This window comes from Ischnura elegans, chromosome 8 (genome assembly GCF_921293095.1).
Source record: "Ischnura elegans chromosome 8, ioIscEleg1.1, whole genome shotgun sequence".
NCBI classification, from domain to species: Eukaryota; Metazoa; Arthropoda; class Insecta; order Odonata; family Coenagrionidae; genus Ischnura; species Ischnura elegans.
Window position 1 is genome coordinate 101850918 of NC_060253.1, and position 27943 is coordinate 101878860.

The window sequence follows — 27943 nt, forward strand, 5'->3', positions numbered from 1 at the left end:
TTCAAACCGAGGCACTGGACTCACGGTCACTGGTGGACAAAATATCGAGCAGAACAGAGGTGGCGTCACACCAAAACACAATTGGAGGTGATTTATTCATTTAAGCATTCTACCGATTAAGGTACGAGGAGCATTTAGTGAATAAGCCTGGCCTTTCATTCCAACCAACTTGGAGTTCTGTCTTCAATTCACTATAAGGCCTTACCATTATATCTTTCCATTATATCTATGAATTCTATTATTTTCCTTCCTCTACCTCCTTTATCCATCCTTCTTACCTCTGACTCCGTTTTCAAAATCCCCTCCCCGCTAAGTACTCTCTTCTTCCATAGCTTCTATCTCCTCTGTATATCATCTAAAAGCTACCTCTCCTCACCCACCATGCCCAGCACTTCGTCCTACCTCCTCCTCTCCGTCCTTTTCACCTTATCCATTCTTCTCGATACCCACATCCCATACGCCTCCAATTTTCTCTCGTCCTCCTTCCAAAGTGTCCACGCTTCCGCACCGTAGAGAGCTGCACTCCAGATCAGACTCTTCACCACCATTTTATTTAAATTCTTGCATACCGAATCTCCATTCTTGGTCGATGCATTTGGTGCGATGCTCGTGACAATTTCCATGCTCCATGAAGTAAATCTTCCCTCACTATATTCTACAAGTGAAATTCGTTTCCAAGTGACAGAAATGAAATGCCCAAGGTAGTATTCTTCAGTGGGTAATCTACCTTAGAATTGGTACTAGCATTCACGTGCAAAGTACGCCATATTTCCGACGCCAAATACAATCAATTTTATTCTTGAATTGCACTTATTTTTAGCGATTCCATGGTGAATAACAATACAATTTAGGGCATGGATACGTGACTATATGTCGATGCAATACATCATAAAATTTCTTTCGTTGCTGGAACGCAAAGGAATTTACTAGTTGTTGAAACGAAAGCATTAGCTATTATACCCTCTTTCCCTCCACCTCCTTAACTATCCCCGAAAAAGATTTCTTTGATTATGAAGGGAACGGTCTTAACGCTGAAATCTATTCGAGGTTAATTTCTGAATGCTGCAATAAAATAAACTGAACTCCCAAGAATGTTTTCGTAATTGAAGAATATATTTTTGAGACCACAATTTTGGTGCGATCTCCTCTTAAACGATGAAAAAATTGTGACCACCTATTTTGGAAGGGCATGATCTTAAATCAAGCGCGTCTCTCCCGATTCAAGAAACTCTTTTGATCAGCAATGTTGAAGACAAGCCGAGGAGTAACCATGTGGCCATAGAGTTTGGAGCAGCAGAGGGGAAATTAAAACTTACCGGAAATGAAATATATCGTAAACTTTGGAGTGGTTCGAATAGTGACTTATTAACACTCGTTTTCTTTTCCAATTCCTCTCCAAGGTTCTGCGGCTGAGTGAATGACCAAGGTTGGCAAGCGGCTGAAGACACCATGGAGACGAGTTTGATGGTAGCAGTGGTGCTTGGATGGGTGATCGGCCAATCACAGGGAGGGATGCAAAATACCGTTAAGACGTCGCTACATCTCGGACCCGTTGCTGAAACCAAAGAAGTGCCGATGCTGGTGGACAGCTCTGGTGAAATGGGATTAGGTATGATACTTGATATGACATTTATCTTGAATATTGATCACTGTTCGGAGGAGGTACGATGGTTTAAAGATACTCTTTTCGTATTTACCCGTCATTATTGGACTACAATTGTATATTACTCGTATTGTACTAAATAGTTCATTAGCAAATTACGAAAAAGAGACTATTTTATAGTCTATGGAAGACAAATTGCTCATAAGATTATCATAATTTATTTGATTTTTCCTACTAAAATACAATTCGAAGTGATATTTAATATTTCAAAATTCCAGGAAGCCATTCTAATTCGCATAAAAAGGATGACACCGAAAAATATTCTCATTTCTACCAAATTCGTTTTCGGCCGAAAATTCTTGTCCTTAGGAATCCTTGATGCTCCAGTAATGCATACCGAAAGAACTCTTGAAAGAACACGCTCCCGTGTCTACAGTTATTGTTTCGAATTATGTTTTCTAGTAATAATGTTTCGCTTTCCTTTCATCAGCTCTGAGGTCATATTTACATAAGTATCAGGATATATGTTTCGGCATCCTGGACGACTGCATTAACTCGAGAGCCGTGAGAATGAAAGTGAATTTTCTGAAACTGAGAATTCTTACTCTAAATAGGGTCAGGGATGAATTAAAAAAAAAACTTATCAAGAAAAGTTTCAGAGACATCATAAAATAAATATATCGATCGTAGAGAGACAAATTGTAGGGCGCAAAAGTGTAATAAATTGAGAATGATTGTAACATTCATACCCTAAGTGTAACGCAAAAATGTTCATGATTTTGGCGAGGAAATCAGTTCTGCCTATAATTTTTTATCATAACGGGATCTGTAAAACTTGGAACTATCTTTTATTCTGAATTTATCGTTTCATAACTAAAAACGCTACGGTTTCACACCGATGCACGGGTATCTTCGTCAGGATAACATGAGCTAAGGTTAGTCTGACGAAGCTAGCAGTATTCAAGTACCAATCCCTTAGGGAAAAAATAATCGCAGAATCCAAAATAATTTGGTTGCCTGAAAAGATAGAAACCGATTTGATTTAAACTTATGTTTAAAATTTAGAATCATTTAAATTTAAACTTAGAGATGAAAGAAAAAGCAAAAAATCGTTTATCTATACCGCCTTTGCAAGAGACAAGGGAAAGTAAAACTCAATTTAACGCGATTATTGAAACCATTTTGATTAATATGTTATTATTAAAATCAACTAATAATCGCTGGTTTTCTGACCAATGTGAATTCGTATAATAGTGATTCAATCTAAAAAATCATTTAGGATGCGTCACTTTAATTTATTTTTGGATTAGTACTGCAGATATGTTTTTAATATGAAATTAAATTTTTGGCCAGTTCTGCCTGATGGAGTATTAGGTAAGCATTACTTGACAATGCTTCCAATATTTAAATATCAAAATAATGGGATATGAAAGCTTGACATTTTTACTCATTTTCTGTCTTACGAAAAGTCTTAACTTAAAATAAGGAAAAAGCTGGGCTCTGCGACAATACCGTGGATAAAAACTAGGAATTATATGAATCAAGACATTTTTTAAATGCAAGACTTAATATTTGCACAGAACGCGAGATTTTTTTCCGAAAAAAAAATCATGCGTCTCAGGGTATTTGTCTAGTCTCAAATCGACATTTCACCAATTCTGAGACCCCAAGGGACAAAAGTTCATTGGTAAGATGACCTGAGCATCTTTTCCATGTCAATTCGAGGTGCAACCATGCCGTATGATTTTAAGTGCTATGGCGCAATGCAATATTAAAACTTTTTCTTTGTATAGTTTTATTAATTTTGGGCAATTTTATGTGCGATTAGTATGTTTTAGTTATATTTTTTATAGTTTACTTTACTCATACTTTATAGTTTTTGTACTCATAATTTCTTAATTTCGGGCGTCTTCCTGATCTCCCCATAGTGAATTGGCATAATAGCAACCTCGGAATATCTTTACTGATATATAACTAAAACTTTAGGGGCCATACCAACGCAACTCATTTTAATATTTTAGTAAAAGATTATCCGCCATAATGTGATGAATGTCCGCAGGTCCATTCCATGACATCTGGTCTCATCTCACGAAAGTGCCCCGATCCGCCATCACGGATTCCAATGGCATTTTCAGCAAACAATTGCACACATGGTTCACTTAATGATTGGTAAAATTTTACGTTTGGCTGATGCGATACTTGATGAGATATGGTCATTTTTTGACCTTAAGTCGCGGCCATATTCCTACAGCTAAAGTCCGCTTTTCTGATACTTAAAGACAATGTACTTCCTAAAATATAAATAGGAATGAAATACCACTCTGGTGTACACCGTTTACTGTTCAATTTGCCAAAATGAAAAGACCTCATCAATGCACTCGAGCTGTTTAGATATATTCTGTCCACATAAAGGAATATGTCAACGAAACCAAACCCCTTAAAAAAAAGTCCAAGTATTGATGGGTGTGCCGCCTGCGGAAATAAGTTAGATCAAAGGTTTCCGCGGCGTTCCTCTCTTTGAGTCTCTACTTCCGGGCATTCCTCCGTGTTGTGTTGTCCATAGGTGTCGACAGTTTCTCCAACCATCCTGCTGGCGAGTGTTCTTCTGACCTGAAGACATCAGCAGGGTGGCTGGAGAAACTGTCGTCATCTATGGACAACTCCACGCGGAGGAACACCCGAAAGCCAAAACTTATACTGCGGAAATAAACATTTTATGCTCGCTATACTTTTCCGTTGATAAAAATTGATATTAAAGCAAAATTTTGTGAAAACATGGCTACGCATCACTTCACTAATCGAGTGTAAAATTTCGAATTGAGTGTAAAAAAAGAGCATTCTCAGACCGCCATTACAAAAAGAGACCCTCTGAAATTTGCTTCTAGATATTATCAACGAACAGTATCGCATTTAATCTATTTTTAAAGTTCATAGTGATTCGGCGGGGGAGTACCGGAAACACAATCAGACATTGATTTTTTTGTGGCCATTGCAATGCAGCGGTGGCCAGCGATCGTCAACCCCCTTCATCACACATTGATTCGCTAAAACGAGTCGCGGCTTATCGAGGCCCATGTTCGGAAAATCCAGGGTTTCTCCTCCTCATAGAGGAATATTTCCTTTCTGTGGAAGTAGCGAATCGTGGTATCGCTTGTAGTGGGTCCCGTTGCCCCTGGTTTCTCCCCATCCACTCCTATCCCCTCCCTGCAGGCTTCGTCGGCCTCTCATCGCGGCGGTGCTTCCCGTCCTTATGTCCTTCCGCGTCCTTCTAATTCCGAGGTGAGCGGGTGAAAAGCTAAAGCCCAGCCCTCGGGAGAGTTACCCCGGGAGTAAGCCCGTCCTGGGGCCACCTGCTCATCGACGGCGACGTGGGCATGAAACAGCACGAGCGTGTGTCACGGCAGAGCAATTTTAAATTTACGGTAAGAGTACCGTTTCGTACTTTGCGTCGGTCGTCGCAGGGCACCCAATTGAAGCAATGCTGAATGATGCACACTAGAGAACATTTGCGCACTTTAGGGGAATTTTGGGAAAAATGATAAATTTAAAATCTAACGTCCATTGGGTATATTATTGGGTATATATATATTGTTTTAACAAATCAAATACAAGATATTGACACTGAAAGGAAATAACTGATAGGTGAATCGATTTTGTGTGTTTATATTAGCTCGTTTTTGCAAATGAAATGTGCAGCCGCTGTGGCTGGAGTTTACCATGTCTAAACTGTGGATAGGTAGATGCTTGTATGACAGACGCTTATACATTGGTGTCATGTGTCGTTTTTGTGATATCTATCATACATGATGTTTCCTTTCGATTATGGTATGACTATGAGTAGTATGGAAGAGAGAGTGAGTCTACTATTGATTGCTGAAATACGAATTTGTAATTGCGCTTTATCACACGACGTTCACGTTTTTCGCTTCGTGACGTCAGCTTGTACACGCAACACCAATAGAGATGCGATTGATTCTAGAGCGTTAGTCCTGGCTGCGAAGTGGCGAAAGTTATGAGACAGCATTAGTTTATTTAACTTGTCATTCAATATTTGTGAAATTGGACGATGAAACAATGGCAGCACGTTCAGACATCATAGATAACGACGCGAAAACAGTGAAAATTGAAAGTGAAAACTGAAATAAACTGGGCCGAAAAACAATCTGGATATTTCCATGGAGACTTTCTGAAACAACAAACCGCTCACTGCAATGCATTACGGAAATAATCCGCGGAGGAAAATACACTATTCTAGAAAGGAAATTATATAATACACTGAAAAAACACTTTGGATATGAGAATCGTAGGTTTGGGTGTCACACCCAAAGCTGAGGTGAAGGAAAGGACTTGTCCATACATTTGGTTGTGTCACCCAAAGGGAATGGGTGATGAGGAGTTGGATGTTCCAACTACTCCTTTGGTTGCTACATCCAAAGAAGATGGACGAGTACTTTGGGTGTGAGAACCAAAGCGTTGGGTAGCTCATCAGAACAGCGTTTGGATACCGAATGAAAACTTTAGATCACCTGCCCAAAAGATGGCGCCCTTACCACTTCCTCCCTCCTTTTCAATTCCACTACACCTTAATATTGTTCTTTTTCAACACATTTTGAAATGGGCCACTAAGACAGTGCAACTAAAAAATTAGAAAACCTAACTCATTATATCTATTATCACATAATTCAACATATTGTAACATGCGCGGGTGGAAAAATAAATATCCATATTTGTAGAACACTAGAAAGAACATTTATTTCCAATATATAAACACACAGTTACATAAAATTCACTCCAAACACACAATTTTTCTCAATCTCTTCTTGTTCATTCTCCTTTCCTCGTCAATAAACTCCGTGCCAACGCTATCGATGATTACTCCGCAAGACTCTCGATGAATCCACCGTTATTATATCATAAAAAGTGCACAAAACACAGTGAATTAATATCATTATCAAATTCTATGCCAATAACATAAAATATTATTAAAATACAATCACAACATATTATAAATATCATCGGGAAATACAAGAAACGTGAGACAATTTAACCTCAATAAATAAAGGTCAATGTTAATAAGCACAGCAGCACTTCCGACAAAATATGATCTGAGTGTGAACTTTGTTTTAATAAGCATATAGAGATAACAATGGGAATTTGAAGAACTCATAAGCAAAGGGTGGTAGTGCGGGCATGAGAATTAATGCAACATGGCGGTGAGAATAAACACAAAATGGCCGTGAGAATAAACAACAACTCGCAACTTACCAGCAAACACATGGATATAGGCTCCAAGTCCAGCCTTCGATAAGAAATTCGCCGTCCCCTCGTCCATAATCTCGAGCAGCAAGAGCAACGAAGCACAAGCGGCAGCAGAATTCGCCCGTTTTGCCCACAACAAGTCCACACGTGTCTACGGCTTCCACGGCTGAACACAGAACTGCGGGTGCTAGAGAGCTTCATGGGATTGCCACCAGAGCGCGTAACAATAGATTTAGATTTCGTACCTAAACCCATGGTACTAATATATTAGTACCATGCCTAAACCGGTTGAGTGCACTAACCATAACTTTGGTTCTCCCACCCAAAGGACGTTGACTGGCCGTGTTTGGTGTGACATTCTTTGTCTTTGGTTCTCACATCCAAAGAGTTAGTTCTGACGTCGCATGATTCTTGATGGCGCATCCAAATCTCCCCGCCCAAAAGGGTTTAGGGTGTAGCATCCAAACCTGTTCTCATATATATATTTGCAGTGTTTATTGGCGGGCATGGAAATACTGAAATGTAAGCCAGTTGGAAAAGTTCAAAATATAGTCCGGCTGCATGCATTGCAATCAGGTTTTACTGTTACAATTGTGAAATTTGCACCAGCTTGAGAAAAATACTTAATTGACTGGACAATTGCACAATATCATAAACTCCTCAATGCAAAAACAGCAAAGAAAGCCATTTTAAATGTGGTACTAAAGCTGCATGCATTGAAAGCAGTCTTAAATCCAACTTTTCTCCGCCGTGATTAACATATTTTTGCCAAATTTTCTACAGAAAACATAATAAAAGATTAATATATAGTGGCTTTTGCCTTAAATTCCAAATTTTCTCAGGTCAAAGTCTCAAGGCCGAAATCCGAAATTGAACATTCGTCATCTCGTCAATGGAAAATCGATAATGGTTTATTCCTCAATTCAAAGTCGGAATTCTTTCGACTTATGAATATTCCAAGATCAAAATCAAAAGGCAAAAAATCTAGTATTTTGATATTCAAGAAATTCGTCCTACGATTATTTCAAATCGGTCAAAAAAAATCCAAAGATTGCAAATCCAAAGAAAAGCATTGGAAATTTTTAAGAAATTATAAAAAAAAACTTATAATCAAAATGTGGCCATGACAACCACACCAAAAAAATTTTTAAAATCTTGTTTTTGTCAGAGGGATTCCATGTTCCTGAAACATTTAAAAATACAAAGTAAAAGGAAAAACGTTTTAGTCCCATAAGCCTCCTATGTTAATTCAAGTCGAAATATCTCGAAAACCAATAGACTTTTTCGAGTTTTCAGATTTTTCTTTCCAATTGATTTTTTTTTACTTTTACGTCAATTAAGCCATATAAGTCTTTAGCAATAAAGAAATAAGCCAAATGAGCCTTGAAAAACACGTTTTTCCCTTATTCAGAGTAATCAACTACTTAAGTTCCAAAATTAAAACCAAATGTGACGACAGAGAATTCACATCATTTGACTCAAGAGCTCCTTGATATCTTTCATAATATAACCCTACAAATAAAACTACGATGTATGTAATAATATTTCTGGTAATGATGTATTGATAACTATTATTACTGGCAAGATAATGGCAATTTCTACATCAAAGATTAAGAAAATAACTGCAGTCAGAAAAAAACTTAAGAGAGAATGGAATACGTGCTACGTAAAATGGACAAAATCCACATTCAAAAGTTCTTTTTTATCGATCTACGATTGATTTTTTTTATAGAATTGACGCAATTGAGATGACTAATGCTCTTAATTCTATTAACTTAACACTTATAATTACTACGGAATTCAATATTTATTCTGATTTAATATGTTTTCTGATTGGAAGTCAAATATACTAAATAAATATCCACCTCATCAGTAAATTAAAATATAAGGGAATAATCATACCCAACCCGAATGATATTTTCTGTTTGCTTACCCATTTCCGTAAAACGTATTTATCTAGGTGATGGATAAACACAGAGGGATTTGTTCGGCGGGCCGGATGACAATATGCGTCGTGCTGGGTGTGACCCACGGCCCACAGCTTGGAGACCCCTGACCTTAACCAATGTATTACTCACCATCCAGGATTTCCATGCATAGCGTCTTAATTCTTGAGCGATGGATTTTCCAAAATCACTTCGTATATAAAAAAGGTCACTCCTGACCTTAACCAATGTATTACTTACCATCCAGGATTTCCATGCATAGCGTCTTAATTCTTGAGCTATGGATTTTCCAAAATCACTTCGTATATAAAAAAGGTCACTCCTGACCTTAACCAATGTATTACTTACCATCCAGGATTTCCATGCATAGCGTCTTAATTCTTGAGCGATGGATTTTCCAAAATCACTTCGTATATAAAAAAGGTCACTCCTGACCTTAACCAATGTATTACTTACCATCCAGGATTTCCATGCATAGCGTCTTAATTCTTGAGCGATGGATTTTCCAAAATCACTTCGTATATAAAAAAGGTCACTCCTGACCTTAACCAATGTATTACTTACCATCCAGGATTTCCATGCATAGCGTCTTAATTCTTGAGCGATGGATTTTCCAAAATCACTTCGTATATAAAAAAGGTCACTCCTGACCTTAACCAATGTATTACTTACCATCCAGGATTTCCATGCATAGCGTCTTAATTCTTGAGCGATGGATTTTCCAAAATCACTTCGTATATAAAAAAGGTCACTCCTGACCTTAACCAATGTATTACTTACCATCCAGGATTTCCATGCATAGCGTCTTAATTCTTGAGCGATGGATTTTCCAAAATCACTTCGTATATAAAAAAGGTCACTCCTGACCTTAACCAATGTATTACTTACCATCCAGGATTTCCATGCATAGCGTCTTAATTCTTGAGCGATGGGTTTTCCAAAATCACTTCGTATATAAAAAAGGTCACTCCTGGCCTTAACCAATGTATTACTTACCATCCAGGATTTCCATGCATAGCGTCTTAATTCTTGAGCGATGGATTTTCCAAAATCACTTCGTATATAAAAAAGGTCACTCTCCGTAGTTGAGATTTCTCTTTAGCTGTTGCCAGGAAGTGTTCTCTTGCCTCCAGCAATAACGGGATTGATAACGTAGGATCTGCGTCGACATCGAGATTCAACTCCGCAGCTTTGTATTCGAGAATGCAGTTTGGTTTTTCTTCATCCAGATGTACTGTCGCTCATAGAAAACCTACTCATGCACCATGATGACTTAATTTTCTTATAGGCAGAGTTGAAACGCACTAATAAAATACGAGCGAAATTGGTTGCAAAGGTGAACTTTTAATTTCGAACTGAAATATTGGAGGCGCAAATTATTCCTGTCCCGTACCTCATGTTTTTCAATAATTTTATCAGCAGAGTACAACACAGTATATAGCGTTCAATGGTATCAGGATTTACTATGTGGAAGTTGATATTCACAAATAAAAAGAAGACTTCGTAGACTTCCACTGATTTATTTTCTTGGTGAGATATGTTTCGATCCCTGGAGGTCAATATAAAGTACTTGAAAGTGACCTCTATGGATTGAAAACATGTCATAAGGAGAAAATAAATCAGCGGAATTCAACAAAGTCTTCTTTTCAATTGCCAGTATATAGCAATACTCCCCATAACATAAATACAGGCTGTTAAGACAAAGCAACTTGGGGCAGAATCTCTTTAAACTCGGAAAAATCGTGTGCTGCCTTAAAAAACATGTTTTTGGCAATTGTAAGCATCGCATATACGCACCACGTAAAATTACCAAAGTTGTGTTTCTGCTCTTTATAAAATAATACTTTGTGTGATACTTCTTTATGAATGTTTAATGACATTATTTCTACGTTTATAGATTAGAAAAGAAACTGAAATAACAGACTAGCTCCTCACTAATGAGATATTTGGTGAAGTTGGAAAACAATTTCCTTTTTAGGCCCTGAAATGGGCGATGTCATCAGAAAAAGGCATAAACTGGTAAATTAAGCATTTTTTGGCAGCAACGAATTGCCTTAATTTTGTCATGAATAATCCTGAATGAATTTATAATTTCATAAAATTGGTTTCTCAAGTAAAAGAAAAAAATAGTCGTGGTAGGTAATGTCCTTAGCTTAGCGATGACTTAGGAGAGAAAAGAATGGATTAGGAGTGACCAAATGACACAATATAAAATCATGATATAAAGATAAGAAAGAGAAGAAAGTATAACTTTAGAAGGACCTATATACAAGAAAACTTTATATCCGTGAGATTTATTTATCAAATATTTGTCATTCCTGGCAAGTGAATATATACTTTTGCAAATTTTGAGCATAAAGTAATCGCGTTGAATTCATCTGTGCAACAGCTCTCTTCTAAAATATCCCAGCTGCGGATTAACGAATTTAAAAATTGTTAATAAATTAATTAAAAATTATCGTTCCCGAAGGTATACAAAATGTATTGAAACCGGTTTTAGGGTAAAATATATGTGGGCAATCGCCACTTGCTCTTATTTTTTGCGTTAATATTATTAACATTACTTTGCAATTTCGCTTGGTTAAACCTGAAAGCGTTCAACGGCTGCAGATATTTTAGGAAACTGATGAAAAGGTGGCACCATACATAACCCAAGCTTCTACAGGAGGGAATGGAGATCCCCCTCTACGCATGGAACTCTGTCAGAATAATTTCCCTCTAAAAACTTACTGCAGTGTAATTCCCCGCGGTGTACTACACACTTGGATGAATGTGACCTGATGCCTCAGATCCCAACCCACTCTGCGTTTCCTCAAGCATGCTGAGTTACGCTTCGACTGATATTTTGTTTCTCCTTCAAACAGGAGCTGCGGGCGAAGTTCCTGATGAGACAGTCGAGTGGGAAATTATGAACGCTGAATTGCATGAAGATTGCAATGAGCGTAAGTATTGCCTATGTTGCTATTCACTTATATAATCATCATCGCTCTTCCATCCGAGGACTGGTTTGCCCTCCTACCAATTCAGCTACGCTCACGTATTTCCTCTTTTCCCATTCCTTCATTACGTCCACCATGTGTCTCCTCCGTGGACTTTCTCCGCTATAAGGTAGTTTCCTTCGTCAAAGAAAACGAAAGGTATTGATTGCAATTCGTTGCACGCCATTAGTGTATTCATTATATTCAAATTATTTGGCTTTAGAAATTCCAGTTTAGACGAATGTTAATGGTCAATTTTAACCTCATTAAATAAAGGCTACATTTGCGCCTATTCGATGCCACTCCACGTGACGTCACAGGGACCCAGATGCTACACAAGTAGCCAGGAGTATTGCACCGTCTGAGATTACCAATGCATGCATGAGGCACAGAGCTCAGGGAAACATGTCTTAATAATCACCTAGTAAAATGCCTATGGTCGGAAATTTTCCTTCGTTTGATAAGGTATTAATAATCCTTATTTAAGTCAAGCGCTACCCCCCAGCAGGGTTCTATTCTGCTACCTGCTAGCAGCCTGCATCGTAGCGGAGCTCATAGCCTCGCACCAAGGTGGCCTCACAAGGCGGCAGCCGGAACCAAAATGACGTCACACGGGTTTTTCCCAGCATTCATATTCAGCCGTCGCGTTTCCACGCGCTTTAAAATTGTCACCTTTCATTTAGTCGCATAAAATAGATATCGTCATTTGAAAATTTGAAAGCGTGAAATATATACTCCAGGAGTAATAATCTTTCGGTTTAGGCATAGAGTACGTATATATACTTACTCTATGGTTTAGGCAATAAAAAATAATAGAAATCCACCCCAATGCGTAGCTGCGGGCTACCTTTACCATTCTTCCCTTATACGATAATTTTAATTTTTTTCCATTGTATCTCATTATATGATCAAATGGTTGTTTCGTCTTCTACACAAGATTCTCGGTATATCAATCTTCTCTTGTACCCTCCTTTGAACTTCCGCATTACCAATCACACGATCTATGCATTCATTCTCCATCACTCTTCCATAACACCACATTTCGATGGAATCCAACCTCGATTTCTCCTCCTCTGTCTTCGTCCTTGCCTAGCTCACACATGGAAACTTCTAAGTCCTGATGAATTAGTTCCCAACTTAAATATTTATATTTTCAGGAGTAAGAAGACGATAGTTTTTTTTTAGGATTGCTCTATCCGCTTTGGCGATTCTACTGACCAATTCCTTCATCCTCCACTGGTCACGCGTCTAGCACCAATCCCAAGCAGCACTAATCCTCAAGTCTTATGTTCCCTTGTCGATCTTATCCATTAACTTATATTCCCTTGTCTTCCACTTTTAACGATTTATCCACTCCAAGTGTATATAACGAGTAAAAACTACATTAACCCTTCACCAATTCGCCACACCAAGAAATTTTCCAAAGGGCACGGCATTTTTATATTAATAAGGCCTTCTCTTATTCAAAAAATTCATTCGATCGTGCCGGGATCAAAAGCGTTAAAACTATTTCAAATTGCTTGGGAACGATGGTGATGTTGGCTGTTGTACGCAGGTAATATGAGCACAAATTTCCGCGTTACTTACAGAGGGATGTGGAGTGAATGGCTGAGATCTTCTCGAAACTCATACATATGTAGTACCCTTCCATCGTTTGTAGTTATACTTTTAATTAATATCGATCTTGGGTCCAAATTTACGACCACACTCTTGGATTGTTGCAGGAATAGAAGGATCAACAAACTTTGCTATTCCCACATGCCAATTTATTGAGACCGACCATGTTTTCGTTACGGAGTATCATTTTCATGGTCAGCAGTGACGCCTAACCTACCCACCTACCCCTACCACCCACCCCACCCACAGTGACGCCTAACCTAAATCCAACCCCAACCCCTACCTCCCCCTAACCAACGGCTCCCGGAAATTTCCCTACCCAACCTTCTTCTATATTTACTGTCAATTTACCTGCATTTTTCACCTTGATAATGTTACTCTGTGACAAAACCATGGTCGGTGTCAATAAATCGGCATGTGGAAATAGCAAAGTTGTTGATCCTCATATTTCTGCGATTATGGATTTCCACCTATATATGACCGCTACTATTAATTATATTCTTGGATTTTTAATTTCTTTGAAGATAGAGCCAAAATTATCTTCTTCCTGCAGATGTGGAGAAGCCGAATCGGTTGCACAGGAGAGCGGAATGGGAGCGAGACGAGATGAGGGGGTCGAGGGATTCGGTGGGCCTCATCGTGGTCAGGGACGGAGGCCTCGGCTGCTCCCGGATGCGGCGTTGCCGCGCCCTCGTCCGCTCCCTCAGGGGCCGCAGGAAGAACTGCGAGCTTAGGGACAACTTCTACGTGGGTGGGGACGGGAACGTGTACGAGGGTCGCGGATGGCGGGCCCCTCCCTACTGGCACCTGCGGGGCCTCTCCGCCGTCACCGTGCACTTCCTGGGCGGCCCGTCTTCGGCTCGCGCTCTCGAGGCCTACCAGTGGCTCGTGGACGACGGCCTCTTCAGCGGACGGCTCTCTGCCGGCCACGCCGTCATCGCGATGGCCACCCTGCTCAACGACACGAGCCACTCCACTCGCGGTCTGCAGGACGCGGTGTCCGCGTGGCCTAGGGCCACGGACGTGGCTCTCCTGTCCCGCTCATGGGAATACGTGCTGCCTCGACACCTGAGGCTGGTGCGGAGAGCCGCGTGGGACAGCGAAGGGCGGGCTTCGAACCGGACCCGCTCGCGCCCGCTGCCGAGGGGAGTGACATACGTGATGATCAGCGAGGGCGGGGAGCGGTGCAGGGGGCGTGTCCAGTGCACGGCCTTCATGACTCGCGAACGCCAAGAGTGGAGCGCGACCCTGCTTGACGACCTGCCGCACAATTTCTACGTAACGGACGGTGGGGACGTGTTCGAGGGTCGTGGGTGGGAGTTTCGGTCGCCCTGGGAATTGAAAGACATCGAGGACAGCTACGTGAGCGTACAGTTGTGCGGCAACTTCACGAGCGACGCCCCGTCCGAAGAGGCCGTCAATGCTCTGAAGCTCTTGGTGGCGAGCGGCGTGGAGTTGGGCAGGTTGTCGCCTGGATACAAATTGGTTTCCATTGGCCAACTGCTTTATGAATCGAAAGGATCTCTTGGAGAGGGCTTGCAGGAGTACGTGGAGAGTTGGTCCGCTTGGTCGGAGGAATGGGCGGTTGCCCTGTACCGATCATCCAGCTCTCCCCTTGCTCTCATCGAACGCCGCGATTGGAGTTTTGGACTTTACCCTTGCTCCTCGTCCAGTCAAATGAAAATGGTTGTGGTGGACGACGGAGGAGAAAGGTGCTACACTCGTGAAGAATGCGTACCCCTCATCAGAGAGAAACAACATATTGGCACTAACGACGTGATTTACAACTATTACATCGCAGGAGACGGTTACATTTACGAGGGGAGTGGGCCATGTACGTCTATAGTGTCTAGTTTCTTCTCTGTTTCTGATGTGATGGCCATAAAATTTTTAGGTTCCTTCTCCGGGGATCGCCCTTCTGCGCTGGCCCTCGGTGCATTAACCGGTCTCCTGGGTTACGCTGTGAGATCGAATTTTTTATCGGGGCAATACAAACTGACGTCTTTCCGGGAGACATACAGGACCGGAGCACCCTCCCCTGCGCGTGGGCTGGACGGCTACTTGAGTACGTTGCCATCATGGACGAGTTACTCAACGCTAAAGGTCGATTTATTTTCGAATGGTCGAATTCCATTCCCAGCATCGAGACTGGATTACCAGTCGTCGGTAGCGAGCAATTTTACAAGAGCCGTAGATTACGTGGTTATTGGGGAGTTAACAGACACTAATTGCCTGTTCTACGTGACACCCTACTGCTTGAGCGACAATGTCAACTTTCACATCAATGAATATGGGAGATCGTTGGAATACCGCGGCTGGCAGTACCCCTCACTCTGGGAAAGAAAAGCCCTGAAGACTGAATTCTACTCGGTCGTATTCAAAGTCGTATTCACCGAGTCGCTTCCCTCTCGTCTGGCAATGATGCATTTCCATCACCTCGTGAGACTCGGAGTGGAGACGGGTAAACTGGCGGCAGACTACAAGATACTGACGTTTCGACAGATATCCGAGGGACGGCATGAGAGCGACCCTGGTGATAAGTTTTGGAATGAGATTAGAACTTGGGACAGATGGGCGGAAATCGATCCTCTCCCGCTGTAGAGGACCACTCTCGATACGATTTAAAAAATGGAAACCAGTCATAGTTTGCATGCTTGAACATATGTTTTTATTGGACGTAGGGCTTAAGAGGACTCATTCCGTAAGCTGGACCGGTCTTTTTAGGTGAAGGATCACAATCCTATAACCCACGATGTCATTGATAGATTTCTCTAGGGTTTCCATTCTGTTATGAGAATCTGTCTGGTCCAGTATTTCGATAACCATCATGTACCTCTTCCCCAGGAAATGATGCTGGTGCCATCAGTGTCATCCGTATTTATTACAATCTCTTATGTGTAGAGTTTTCCCGTTGGTTGATACAAATTAAGGCTCTCCAATTATCTGTTAGTCTGAGCACTGAGGAGTTAACCGTCGTTAAGTTGGACAAGCTGACTTTTCAGCGAACTCATTCGCTACTTGCAGGGATAGCAACATAGAGCAAAACCAAAGGATATACAATTTCAATTTCTAGCAATTTTTACTGCTTCTAACCGGTGTGATAGGCAGTGCAAAGTAATTCTGTTAAATAATAAATAATCTCTGTTCAAAATTAAAAATGGATTTTCTCTGATAAGACTCAATACTAGACATGTAAATACATACAAAAATTTATATATTTCGCATTTATTACTTGGTAGAAAAACATTTGTAAATCTCCGTGAGTGCAGCGATGAGGCGAGGATAGGAAGAATGAATCTTGAGTGTGACATGTGATTACCTGGATCAATGCCAAACAATTTTACCGAACACATTTCATCATTTACTACCATCAATTGACTTAATGAGAAAAAATACTTCTTTAATACCTAATACCTGGAATCTATCTGCAGACCTGCGTCTCTTAGACCACCGGTATCTACATTCTCGTGGTAATTGCTCGAGGTTCATGGTATTAGGTCGCGTTGGTAAGCGCACATAGTACAGTAAATTTCATAGCGTAGAACAACGATTTAACATAACAAGTCAAGAATTACTCCGAACGGAAGAGGCATCCAGATATCGTAGAGGAATGAAAAAAAGTGAGCATGGACTATTCTAATAGTACCTATGGTACGAAAGTCGTTAACACAGCGAAGACTGCTAGATGTCTCCTGCGTTGGAGGTGGTTTGTAAATTATCACGTGAGATAGTTGTGCTACGTCATCAATTGCACTCTGAATGAGACTATCTTGATTTTTTGCGCTTTCGGAAACACCTCTTGATCGTTTCAGACCTAGAGCAGTCAGAAGACATAATAGTCAAGTAACACTTTTATCAATTTTGGGTGCCTCAAAATTTCCAATATATACACTCGTAGCCAAAGCAAAATATTTTTCTATTCTTTACTCTATATTTGCTGAAATGACTGAAACACACAGATTAATATTTCAATTGTAAAAAAGTTAAGGAAAGTGCGTTCCGGCACTGCTAATGTTGCCATGAAACCACTGACCATGAAGGATGGCAGAACTAGGGATTGTGGGCCTCCAAGAAACTGTTATCAGGAGTCAACCTCATGCTATCGCCAAAGAAACGATTAGCAGCATTCTTATAAGAATACTTAAATTCTGCAGCGTAGACGTGAGCGCCGGTTAAATTCACGGTAATTGTCAAATGAAACAAGGAATCTGGATGGCGTAGTGGTCTGCGTGGTAATAGGGAGAGCCAAAATTCCGTGGTTCCGTTTCCTGTCTGAGGGAATTCTAGTGATAAGCTGAAGGAAGAGTTCTCGGGTTTCCATCCGGGTCCAAGGGTTTTTCAGCACCGACGTTTCAAAGGCTAAATCTGCCATCGTCTTCAGGGTGAATGGATTAAGCCAAGATTTGTCCGTCCGGCTTCTTACTAGAACGTCCAACATCTTGGCTTAATCCATTCACCCTGAAGACGATGGCAGACTTTGCCCTCGAAACGTCGGTGCTGAAAAAAAACCCTTGGACCCGGCTGGAAACCCGAAAACTCCTCCTCCAGTCTCCAGGCGCCGGGAAAACCTTAGATCCTTCATTCGTAATAAGCTGTTACCAATTTACGCTTTCCAATTACGGGATAGTTTTAAACTCTGAGGAGCTGGTCGTTTTTCTTGCGACGGATTACTCCCTAACACCTATCCTATCAACGATAGAGTTCTCTTGGGATACCATCCGGGTGAGAGAATTCATCCGGTCCATTTTTTCGATCACCTTAGAGTGTGGAGCGTCGCGTTTATTTATACGTATGGGTGTGGTATTTCTGGTGTGTGCTTTGCGTCAAGTTTCGATCACTCATGCCCTGATAGTCTGGCTCCAGTCCCTTACGATGAGTTGCTCATGAGTTTTCCAATCCAAATTCAATTCTCTCCGTGGATATTTTGCCCCAATAATTTGAAGTTTGGCGGAATATTTCGCAGAGCTGCGTCGAAAGTTTCCGCTCCGGGTCAATTATTATCTGTTCTTCCCCTTGCGATATGGCCTTCGCTTGAAATATCCGGGATGCAGACACCGCTAAATATTCGCATGATTGTCAAAGTTGAAAATTTTGATGCGATACTTTCTCGGATTCAAATTTCTTGGGGAAGAGGCGAACTTTGACATCATATACTTGCATGGACCATTTTCGGGTGTGCTGCCGTGTGGAACCGTGTATGAATTGAAGAACTGCAAAAGCGCATGGCCTGTTAAAGCTATCCTTTCGAAAGAAGTAGCATAAACATTTCCTTTTAGAATTGAGAAGAGATGTCTAGAGAAGATATTGTTTCCACACGCTGCTATTGAGCAGCGTGTGGAAACAATATCTTGCTGGATTGGAAAAGAAACACTTCAATTAAGACAGGGAGTGAGTGAGTCCTGAGACACTCATCATAAGACTGGAGGTGCTGGAGCCAGACTCTTGAGATGTGGACGAAGGAGAACTGGCGCTAACCAATGGGAAGACAGGGAGAACTGCAATGCTAAAAAGATTTGTCCTCTAAACGAACTAAAAAGAAGACTCAGCATTATTATCGATAAATTTAATCTTAATATTTCACATCTAAACTTGTCCTCTGCAGCCAAACATGGATTACTTACGAAATTCTTTATTTTACATCAATAATTCTTACAACATCAAAAACCGTGTCTAAAACGCATGTTACGGCATAATTTCAAGCACCTTAAGTAAAATGATTTTAAATGATAAGAACAACAATAAGGTTTCAGACGTTATTATAAACATGTCCAGGTGTAACCGATAAATATTGGGGATTGTATGTCAGTCAAACCAACGGCGCTATCGAAACTTGGATGATGGTACTGTACTCAAAACTTTGGAATGCTGGTCGCTACGCAACGAAGCAGTTGAATCGAGGCTGAAGGTCGTCCGGGTACTCCCAACGACTTCAATGTCTTTTGAATGGGGAAATGGAAAAACTCAGAATTGAGGAGAGTAATTCGATATGCAGACGAAGTTGATGTAACCGCTCACCAAATAGATCTTGATTACTTCAACTTCAAAAGTGCAGTCGACTCTAACTTTAAGTGCCGAAAATGAGTTGCGATTGATTCATTAAATTTTCAGCGCACATCAATTTGGTAGGACACATACCTCTATATGTCCTACCAAATTGATGTGCGCTGAAAAAAATTAAACCTCTCCCCTTCAAGTAAAATGGTTTGAATGTGGGTGATATTTGACAGTGTTAACATAAAATATCATTTCGTTACGATCGCAAGCCAAATTCCTCAATAAAAACATTGTGAACACCGTTTGATTCTGTCATACATTAATGATGTGTAATTGCTGTATGAATTTTTTTGATCCATCAAAGTCAGTGGATTTCTCCTTGGAGCATTTTTAATTTTTAATGATGTAAGGAACTCAGTCATCTCTTTTTTTTAAGGATTACGGCACATTTGAAATTTTCACGAGGTGTATTCACTTCCTTAATATGTGCGTGTTTTTATCGATAACATTACCAGTGATACTCCATTGGCAAAAATGTTGTTACATGTGATGTGATGTGTAAAATGTTCTCACCCACGAGTGATAACATGTGTGGTTAAGTGACAAATAAGGATGTATGTACGGAGATGATTCTGTAAATAAAACTTGTTTAACGAATTGATAATACCTGCAAACATAAAATTATTGGTATTAGAGAGCAGGAAATAATTTTACTTTAAATTTTTAATTTTAATTAGATAGTAATGTTTCGTTTATTATTCTCGTTTTAGATTTACATATTTTATAATTTTTAGCCCCGATTTAAAAGTACCAGTGCTACTCCATTGACAAAAAATGTTGTAAATACCCATGTGCGAATACATGTGTGGTTAAGTGACAAAGAAGGATGTAATTAGAGCGATTGTTGTATGAATGAATATTGTAAAACCGATTGATATTCCTTTTACTTAGCAATACCGGCCACCTTTTCATAATTAGAACTCTACTACGGATCGTTATTTTCCTTAAAGAGGCTTTCAATTTGGAATTAGCGCTGCGATAGCGTAGCTTTTTAAATAACCACATTTTTATTTATTGAGCGTTTCCGAGTGTAATACACTTGAACTATGGCGAATGATAATGCTATTATTACTCCAGAGTGTGAATAACTGCTCGGAGAGAATTTTTAGCGCAAGCAAACTGCTTTTGTGTAATGTCAGAACCCACGGATTGATCTTTTGATAAAATGAGGATTAGTTTGTATGCTATCATTTGTACCAGGCCGCTTTGCAATTACCTCCCATTTTTTATATACCAACAAATTATACGTTGGGAGCATTTAACGTGGCATTCCATAGAAAATGCTTCAAGGACAGGGTTATTAGAAAAAAAGTAGCGTAGAACATGGTGAGATTTAGGGGGAAATCACCGTGAAGGGTTTTGGTCGATTTTGAATCGGCGGGAAAATGAGAGCGACAATTTGGAACGAGCACGAGCTCTTTGTTTTTTTTTCGTGCGCATTTCGTCCGTGTTTTGTCAGCTCCAACCGTGAATCATGGAAGCATAAATATAAATAAAAATATGCCGATTGTGTAGTCCATGAAGATTTTCACCTCCGAATCATTTGAAATGAAAACAATTGATCTGAAATTTTGCACGTAGACAGAGAATGCGTCAACAATCACTAGACGATTGAAGCTTCTACCCCGGGGTGGTTTTCCCCGTTTTATCAGAATGGGCTTTTATTTTTTTCAAAATAACATTTATTATCTACAGAGGGCAGGGCTTTAGTCAAGCAAAATGTGTGGATTCAAATTTTCTTGATGTACAAATCACTTTTTAAGTCATTCAGGAGTGAGCATTAATTTTTTATGATGGAAGAACGAGTTTTTAAACGGTATTTTTTTACGAATAACATAGGAATCACGCCCATAATTTAGAAAGATGTGACAAAAAATTTTAGGTTATGAGTTAACAAAGAGAACGTTTAAAGAAAATGAATCTAATGAAACACTGACTTGCAATTTCCCACAAAAATAAAATTTAATTCGACTCGAGTTTCGATGTTACTACATCATTTTCAAGGTACAACGAATGAATCTAGTGTCATATGATATTCATATGCTTGTTGCCAGTAAAAATGTAATAAGAAACTTTAAATGCAGACATATGCTTATTTTAAATGTAAATTTAATGTTAACTGCAAACTAAAACATCAAGATGGCCATACGTAGTGCATCGATTGCCAGAATAAAACATGCGTTACCGTTACAACTAAAATAAAAACGATTAACCCAAATAAGCATTGCTTAATATATACCGAAGAATCAAAAGAAGTGAAGACCGCTGCATCATTCAACATGCATTAAATAAAATATTTTCATGAATAATCTCCAACAAAATGGATGTGAATACGAATGTTAGCAAATTACATTCACGAGAAGGAGAAACAAAGACAGTCGGGAATATATCTTTGTCGGGGAAAATATTTCCAACTTAACGACTTAAAATACGTGTGGGTCGATTTCAATTCCAAACTTGACTGGGGAATGCATATCGATCAGGTGGTAGAGAAAGCATTTAAAACCTTGCATTGGATCATGAGAAACATAAAAGAGAGTAAAAAAGAAACAAAAAATGGCCTACATGACGATGGTTCGGTCTGTACTAGAATATGCTTCTTCGGTGTGGGATCCAAATTGCAAAAATGAATCTTCAAAGGTTGAAAATTTTCAGTGACAAGCAGCCAAGTATACTCTAGAGGAAGTATAGAAGTGGGGAAAGTGTAACAGTTATGCTGAGGTGTTTAGGATGGAAATCTCTAAAAGTGAGAAGAACCATAAACTACAAATAGGTTATGCAGGGTGTACAAAGCCTTTACTAAAGAACAGGGTTGGAAAGAAATCGGTGTAAAGCTGGATTTGCATTAGGTTTTCAAACCCCGTTACTTACACGAAAGGAATGCAGAGCCACAGATGTTTTGTCATCCCACAGATGTTGAGTGTTATGTTGTCTGTGATTAAGGCTCTTCAGATAAGTATTCGTGATGGATTTTCATATATTTTTTTGAGAATACGCATTTTGGTCAAAGCTCTGATGGAATTGGTGGTTCACCTTGCCCGTTGGCCCTAAAAATACTTCTATCGCAATTTTTCGATGGTCTGCCATGCAATTTCCACTAGCTGCGTCTGCTCATACGTGTTTTTTTTAGGATTTCTTCCGCAAGACACTGCTAATTATTGTTTTATTCAACTTTTTATCGTATAAGTATGAATAAAGGAGCAAAATTCGTTCATTTGTTAAATTTTTAAGGTGAATTAATGTAGAACACATCCGTATTAATCCATAAATACCACTATTGTCTTTATCGACTGCCAACGACTGTTGCCGAAATATTCGTCTGCTAGAAACAGTTGCCGCGGAATTGGAACACCGCAAGCCCTTGCAATTGACTACACAACTTTCAGGTTGAAGGAGCTCAGAATTTTTCATACAAACGTCAATTCCGCCGCATCGTTTCTCGCCGACCCCCAGAGAAGGTCTCTCCGCATGGCGGTGACCCTCCGACCGTCCCATTCGTAATCGCAAGGGACGGTGTGACACCGTATACTTACCGAACGAAAACTCCGCCCGGCGCACAGTGGTTCCCAGACCATGCATTGTTGGACAAAAGTCTAGAAATGATTGAAATTACATGTTTTTTTTTATAGAGGGTTTATTATTGTAAGAAACTCAAGTTTATCAGTTTAGAATCCTTCAGCAGTTGATTTTAAGCATATTTTTAAAATCATGCATGTTTTAATTCAGAATAAATTTTGGAAAAGTGTTACGCATGGGAAAGCATCCTTCGTAGCCCAGATCATTTGGTCGCCTGTCGGCGATATCTACTTGGAGGTAAATTTGTGAAACGGGGTTTGTGGCATTAATATTTTATAAAAGAGTTCCATTGGATTTCATGATTTTTATATTTGAAATGCTCAATTTTTATCAAAGATAATAAATATTTTAGCTCACTTTATATAATCATCATAAATTGATTTAACAGTTTATACAGGGCAAACATTTTCATTTTGAAAGCATTAAAATCTTTAGGTAATTATTAAAAGTATAAATTTATAAATAAGTAATTCATGTGTACAAATTAATGTTATTAATATTTCTTATTATTAGGTTAACCTTAATTATTTCTATGTCATAATCATATTATTTATTTCATTTTGTATTTCAAACAACTCCGAATCATCTTCAAGGGGCTGTAGTATCATTACCACCTCCTTAGGTATGCTCCCAGTTTTTCTTCTAGGCGTTTCATGTCAGCTGGATACTAATGGATATGAATTTTATGGATATTAAATCGAGTAACCACGTGAGGAGGCATTTTATATTGAATGGCGGAAGGAGCCTATATAGAATATAAAAAATAAACATTAAATTTATAGAACCAATGGATAGCCAATGTCCTAATGAGTACACGGGGAAGAACATGTGGTAAATGTGTAAAAGACATGAGTTTAGAATATCTTTAATTGCACGAACAGAAATCTTAATGAGAAAAAGACGAGGCGATCAAAATGTTGAAAAAATAACACATAGCATATCTGATAGAGCGGTCAGATTTATACCCAAAATAAATTACGCTGACGAGCACTAGTTAATTAACGCATTTACACTGAAAATACGCATTTTGAAAAATCCTAGGTGAGGTTAGAAAGAAGGCGTTGAGCAAAATCCCACGATATCTCACAAAGGGTGAGGGGACGGGTCCAGAATAAAGCAAAATTATTTCAGAAATATTACTTATTTACAAGTATATTAAAATAACGGTGACATTCCCAGAAAATGAATATGCCGATTGTTCCAAGGGTCGTGTGTCATATTTGACCTGTAATTTTAGTAACTTTGCATCGAGCAATATTCATGAAAATTGGCACACTTAAGGGGAAAGGTCCTGAGTTTTGTTGAGTGTGAGCAAAATTTAACAATTTTGACCTCACAATGTGGGTCCAAACAAAAAATCTGAATTTGCCTTAAGGTGTTTAAATGTTAAAAAAAGTCTGAATTTCATTGACCAATGTGTCAATTCTTAGGTTTTCGGACCCGAGAAACCCGAAAATAACACTTTCAGTCACGAAATTTTAACCATTCACCCAGTAAGGTCACCTTCAAGGTCATAAGGGTGGCAAAAAGAATAGCAAACCAACAAAGGCGTACATCCATGGGTTTTATAGGGTGACCGAGTCATTGGTATTCTCCAAATACCCGTATTTTTCACTAATTGACCTCCAAGGTTAATACGGAGGTCAAAGGTCATAGAGGTAAACGTCTAGCCATCGTGACAACCAAGGTATCGAACCATAAGGTTTTGGAGGGTGCCCAAGTCGGGGTTTCAGTTCATAGATCCGTATTGTTGATTTTTTGACCACCGAGGTCTAGATGGGGTCGAAGGTCATAGAGTTAAAGTTACGTCGTCGGCGACCGGCAAATTTTTACACCATGACCCGTTTCGTCTCTAAAATTCCCCCCGTTTCCAATTTTTTTGTAAGATTTCATACTTTTATAACGATGTTCCGAATGATGCTAGATCGCTAACGAGATAAGATGGGTTTTATAGGATACCCCAGTCATTGGTATTGCCCAAATACCCGTATTTTTCACTAATTGACCTCCAAGGTAGGTCAAAGGTCATAGAGTTAAAGGTCGGGCCATCGTGACAACCAACGTGTCAAACCATACGTTTTGAAGGGTGCCAAAGTCGGTAAGGCAGTTCATAGATCCGTACAACAATTTATTTTGACCTCCGGAAGTCATATTGGGGGTCAAAGGTGATAGAGAAAATATTACGCGCCATCCTTCCGAAATTTTTCCATTTCCTCGCAGTATTTTCCGACAGGCCTCCCATGCCCTCTTACTTTCGCGCCGAATTTCATTATTTATTTCTCTAAACATTCTTTTGATTTGCCGCCCAAAGTGAAAGACAAAACTCCGTTTAAAAAGACATTGGCTATGTCCGAAACCATAAGGTAAAACATAAAAGAAATGGATGAATCCAGCTTTTATTGTGATGGCATCATGCAATGTGATAAAAATTTGACGATTAAAGAGAAATATCAAAGAACGACTAAATTAATAGGATAATGAACTGAAATGTGAGCATGGAGTTTTAATTGTGCTAGTCAACCATACAATCGCAGTAATAGTTTCAATCAAATGAAGTTCTTCGAAATATCATTCCTACTATATTACAAGAATTGCCATGAGAAAAAATTTCCCTGGACCGGGACTCGAACCACGGACCTTTGACTTTCCGGGCCAATGCGCAGACCGCTACGCTATCCAGGTTCTTTAATTCCCATGGCAATTATTGGACCGCGAGGACCTAATACCTATTGTAGTGCAGGTGTAATTGCCGTGGGTATTGGGTAGCGTAGTGGTCTGCGCATTTGTCCGGCAAGCCAAAGGCCCGTGGTTCGATTCCCGGTCTAGGGAAATTTTTTCTCATGGCAATTCGTGTATATTTCACCGCCGTTCACGCGGCAGGGTTTTAAATATAACACATCATTCCTACTGCCGTGCAAAATAAAAAATTATCCGTTACATTTCACTCATTTGACAAAGTAATCGCTTCTGGATTTGTTTTAATAAAATGAGATTCACTTCATAGATGATCTTCTATGAAGTGAATCTCAATTGAAATTGCATCCTCTTTTGTTACGCATTATGACGAAAATCCAAAAAATTAAATTATGTCGTAAATTGTTTAAAAAAATTAAGATAGATACATACGTACATAATATGTACATATGTAATTATGTACGTCTGTAGATACATACGTACATAATTACATGAACATATTTAATAAGTCAGTTAATAAATCAAATAATATTGATTGTTACAAGGCAATTTTTTTTAAATATTTTAATCCAATCCTCTCTATCTTTCTAATTATAAATATGTTAATAGGTACTATTTATTCCCAGAATTTTCCGTAGCGTACGTAAATCTTAGGTGTCACTTGATAGACCGGCGCTAGACCTTTATCCACCATCACAAAATATTAATAACACGAGAGCTGTCTGTTAAATAAAAAAATTCATTAATGAAATGACTAAATTACTTACCTAAATCATCTGAATGCTGATTTGTTGACATCCCTTTTTTAATAGCACTACCGCGCAGTTCAATTTGCATCGCATAAGTGACCGTTAAAAAATTACTATATGAAAAGGCGTTGCCGCGTTACTTCGTGGACGACCGGAAAATTTTTTACACCATGACTCTTTTCCTCTCGAAAATTCCCCCCGTTTCCATTTTTTTTTGTGAAATTTCATACTTTTATAACGATGTTCCGAATGATGCTAGATCGCTAACGAGATAAGAAAAAATCTGCGGAAGTGTACAAAGGGCTTTCTCTTCATTTTACTGCCACAATATGTTTTCGTCGCTGCCAATGCCGAAAAATACCACTTTTAATAAATTTTAAGTTGAAAAATCCAACCATGGTTGAAAGAATGCTTCTTGTACATAACACAATAAATATTAGGACTTTTAATTGAAAAATCGCGAAGAAAACGATCAAAATACCGCAGTGTTACAGTGAATCACCATTCGTAGCCAGGCACTACAACGATGCGCTTCCCAACCGTGACATCACGCCGCTTTAAAAGTGGAAGGGGAAGGAAGGGACCGGAGGGGAGATGTTGGCCAAGGTTCTTAGACTGTACTTCCTCTAATAAACTTGGATGTTGGCCGCACGGCGAGCAATGGGTAGGGGTGGGGAATCGCGGGTCTACTTGCTTATATGGTCTAAGCGCAGTTGCAAAAGAAGTGAGTGTGGCGAAGCGATACATGACGTCACGGATAGCAAATGAATATCGTGGAGCGCTGGTTCGAAACAAATAAGTGAGGTGAAGCGGATGAGTTAGGAAAAAGAGAATCGATGCGCTGCGAAGGATAGAGCGACTCTCGCGAGTGGGGGGCCGGCGAGCAACGGAATCCGAGGGGTGGGATCGGATCGGATTCAATCAATATAATGAATCAAATTTTCAACTTAGAATTAATATATTCAGGCATGCATTGCCATTGCGAGGGGGTTAGGTACCTTAGCTTCAAATAAAATCAAAATAAAATTTATACGTATCTTTTATTTCACTCATTTTAATATACAAAGTTTAAAAATAACGGAAGCCAAGTGACTTCAGGCGTGGTGGTGGTGAAGGGGGTAGAATGTCCAGACATTCTAGCCCTGGCCCACGATTCGTCCTCCTCCGCCTCCTCGGCTGCGGTACCCGCTGCTGCTCAGGCTTGCACGTTCCCTGTGGCTGCTGCTGCGGCAGAGCCCCCTTCGGCCGCCGCTTGAGGATGGACACATATGATGGTGGTGGTGACTACGCCTTCCTCGGATGCGCTGCTGAAGGTGGTGGCGGACTCTGGTGTAGCCACCTCGGGAGCCTGACCGGAGACGGCGACGGTGACGGTGGAGCGGGATGCGGGAGTGCCGGGGGATCCATGGGCTCTGGCAATATCTCCCACCAGTTCATGGGTGGAGTTATTAACTCCCCCGCCGGGTC

At 39.7% G+C, this 27943-nt stretch overlaps 1 protein-coding gene across 1 annotated transcript; it reads left to right on the forward strand.

The window, feature by feature from the left end:
* On the forward strand, positions 1–27732 carry LOC124164474. Its single transcript, XM_046541801.1, has 5 exons — positions 1–87; positions 1401–1609; positions 11673–11750; positions 13957–15365; positions 27544–27732. The coding sequence occupies exons 2-5, from the start codon at positions 1450–1452 to the stop codon at positions 27730–27732; spliced, it is 1836 nt and encodes a 611-aa protein (XP_046397757.1). The 5' UTR covers positions 1–87; positions 1401–1449.
* The last annotated feature ends 211 nt before the right edge of the window (positions 27733–27943 follow it).

Excerpts from the sequence above, each read along its gene's own strand:
- LOC124164474 (XM_046541801.1), top strand. The coding sequence starts at position 1,450 with ATGGAGACGAGTTTGATGGTAGCAGTGGTGCTTGGATGGGTGATCGGC. Across the intron at positions 1,610-11,672 it reads CTCTGGTGAAATGGGATTAG|GAGCTGCGGGCGAAGTTCCT; the intron begins GTATGATACTTG and ends TCCTTCAAACAG. Across the intron at positions 11,751-13,956 it reads GCATGAAGATTGCAATGAGC|ATGTGGAGAAGCCGAATCGG; the intron begins GTAAGTATTGCC and ends TTCTTCCTGCAG.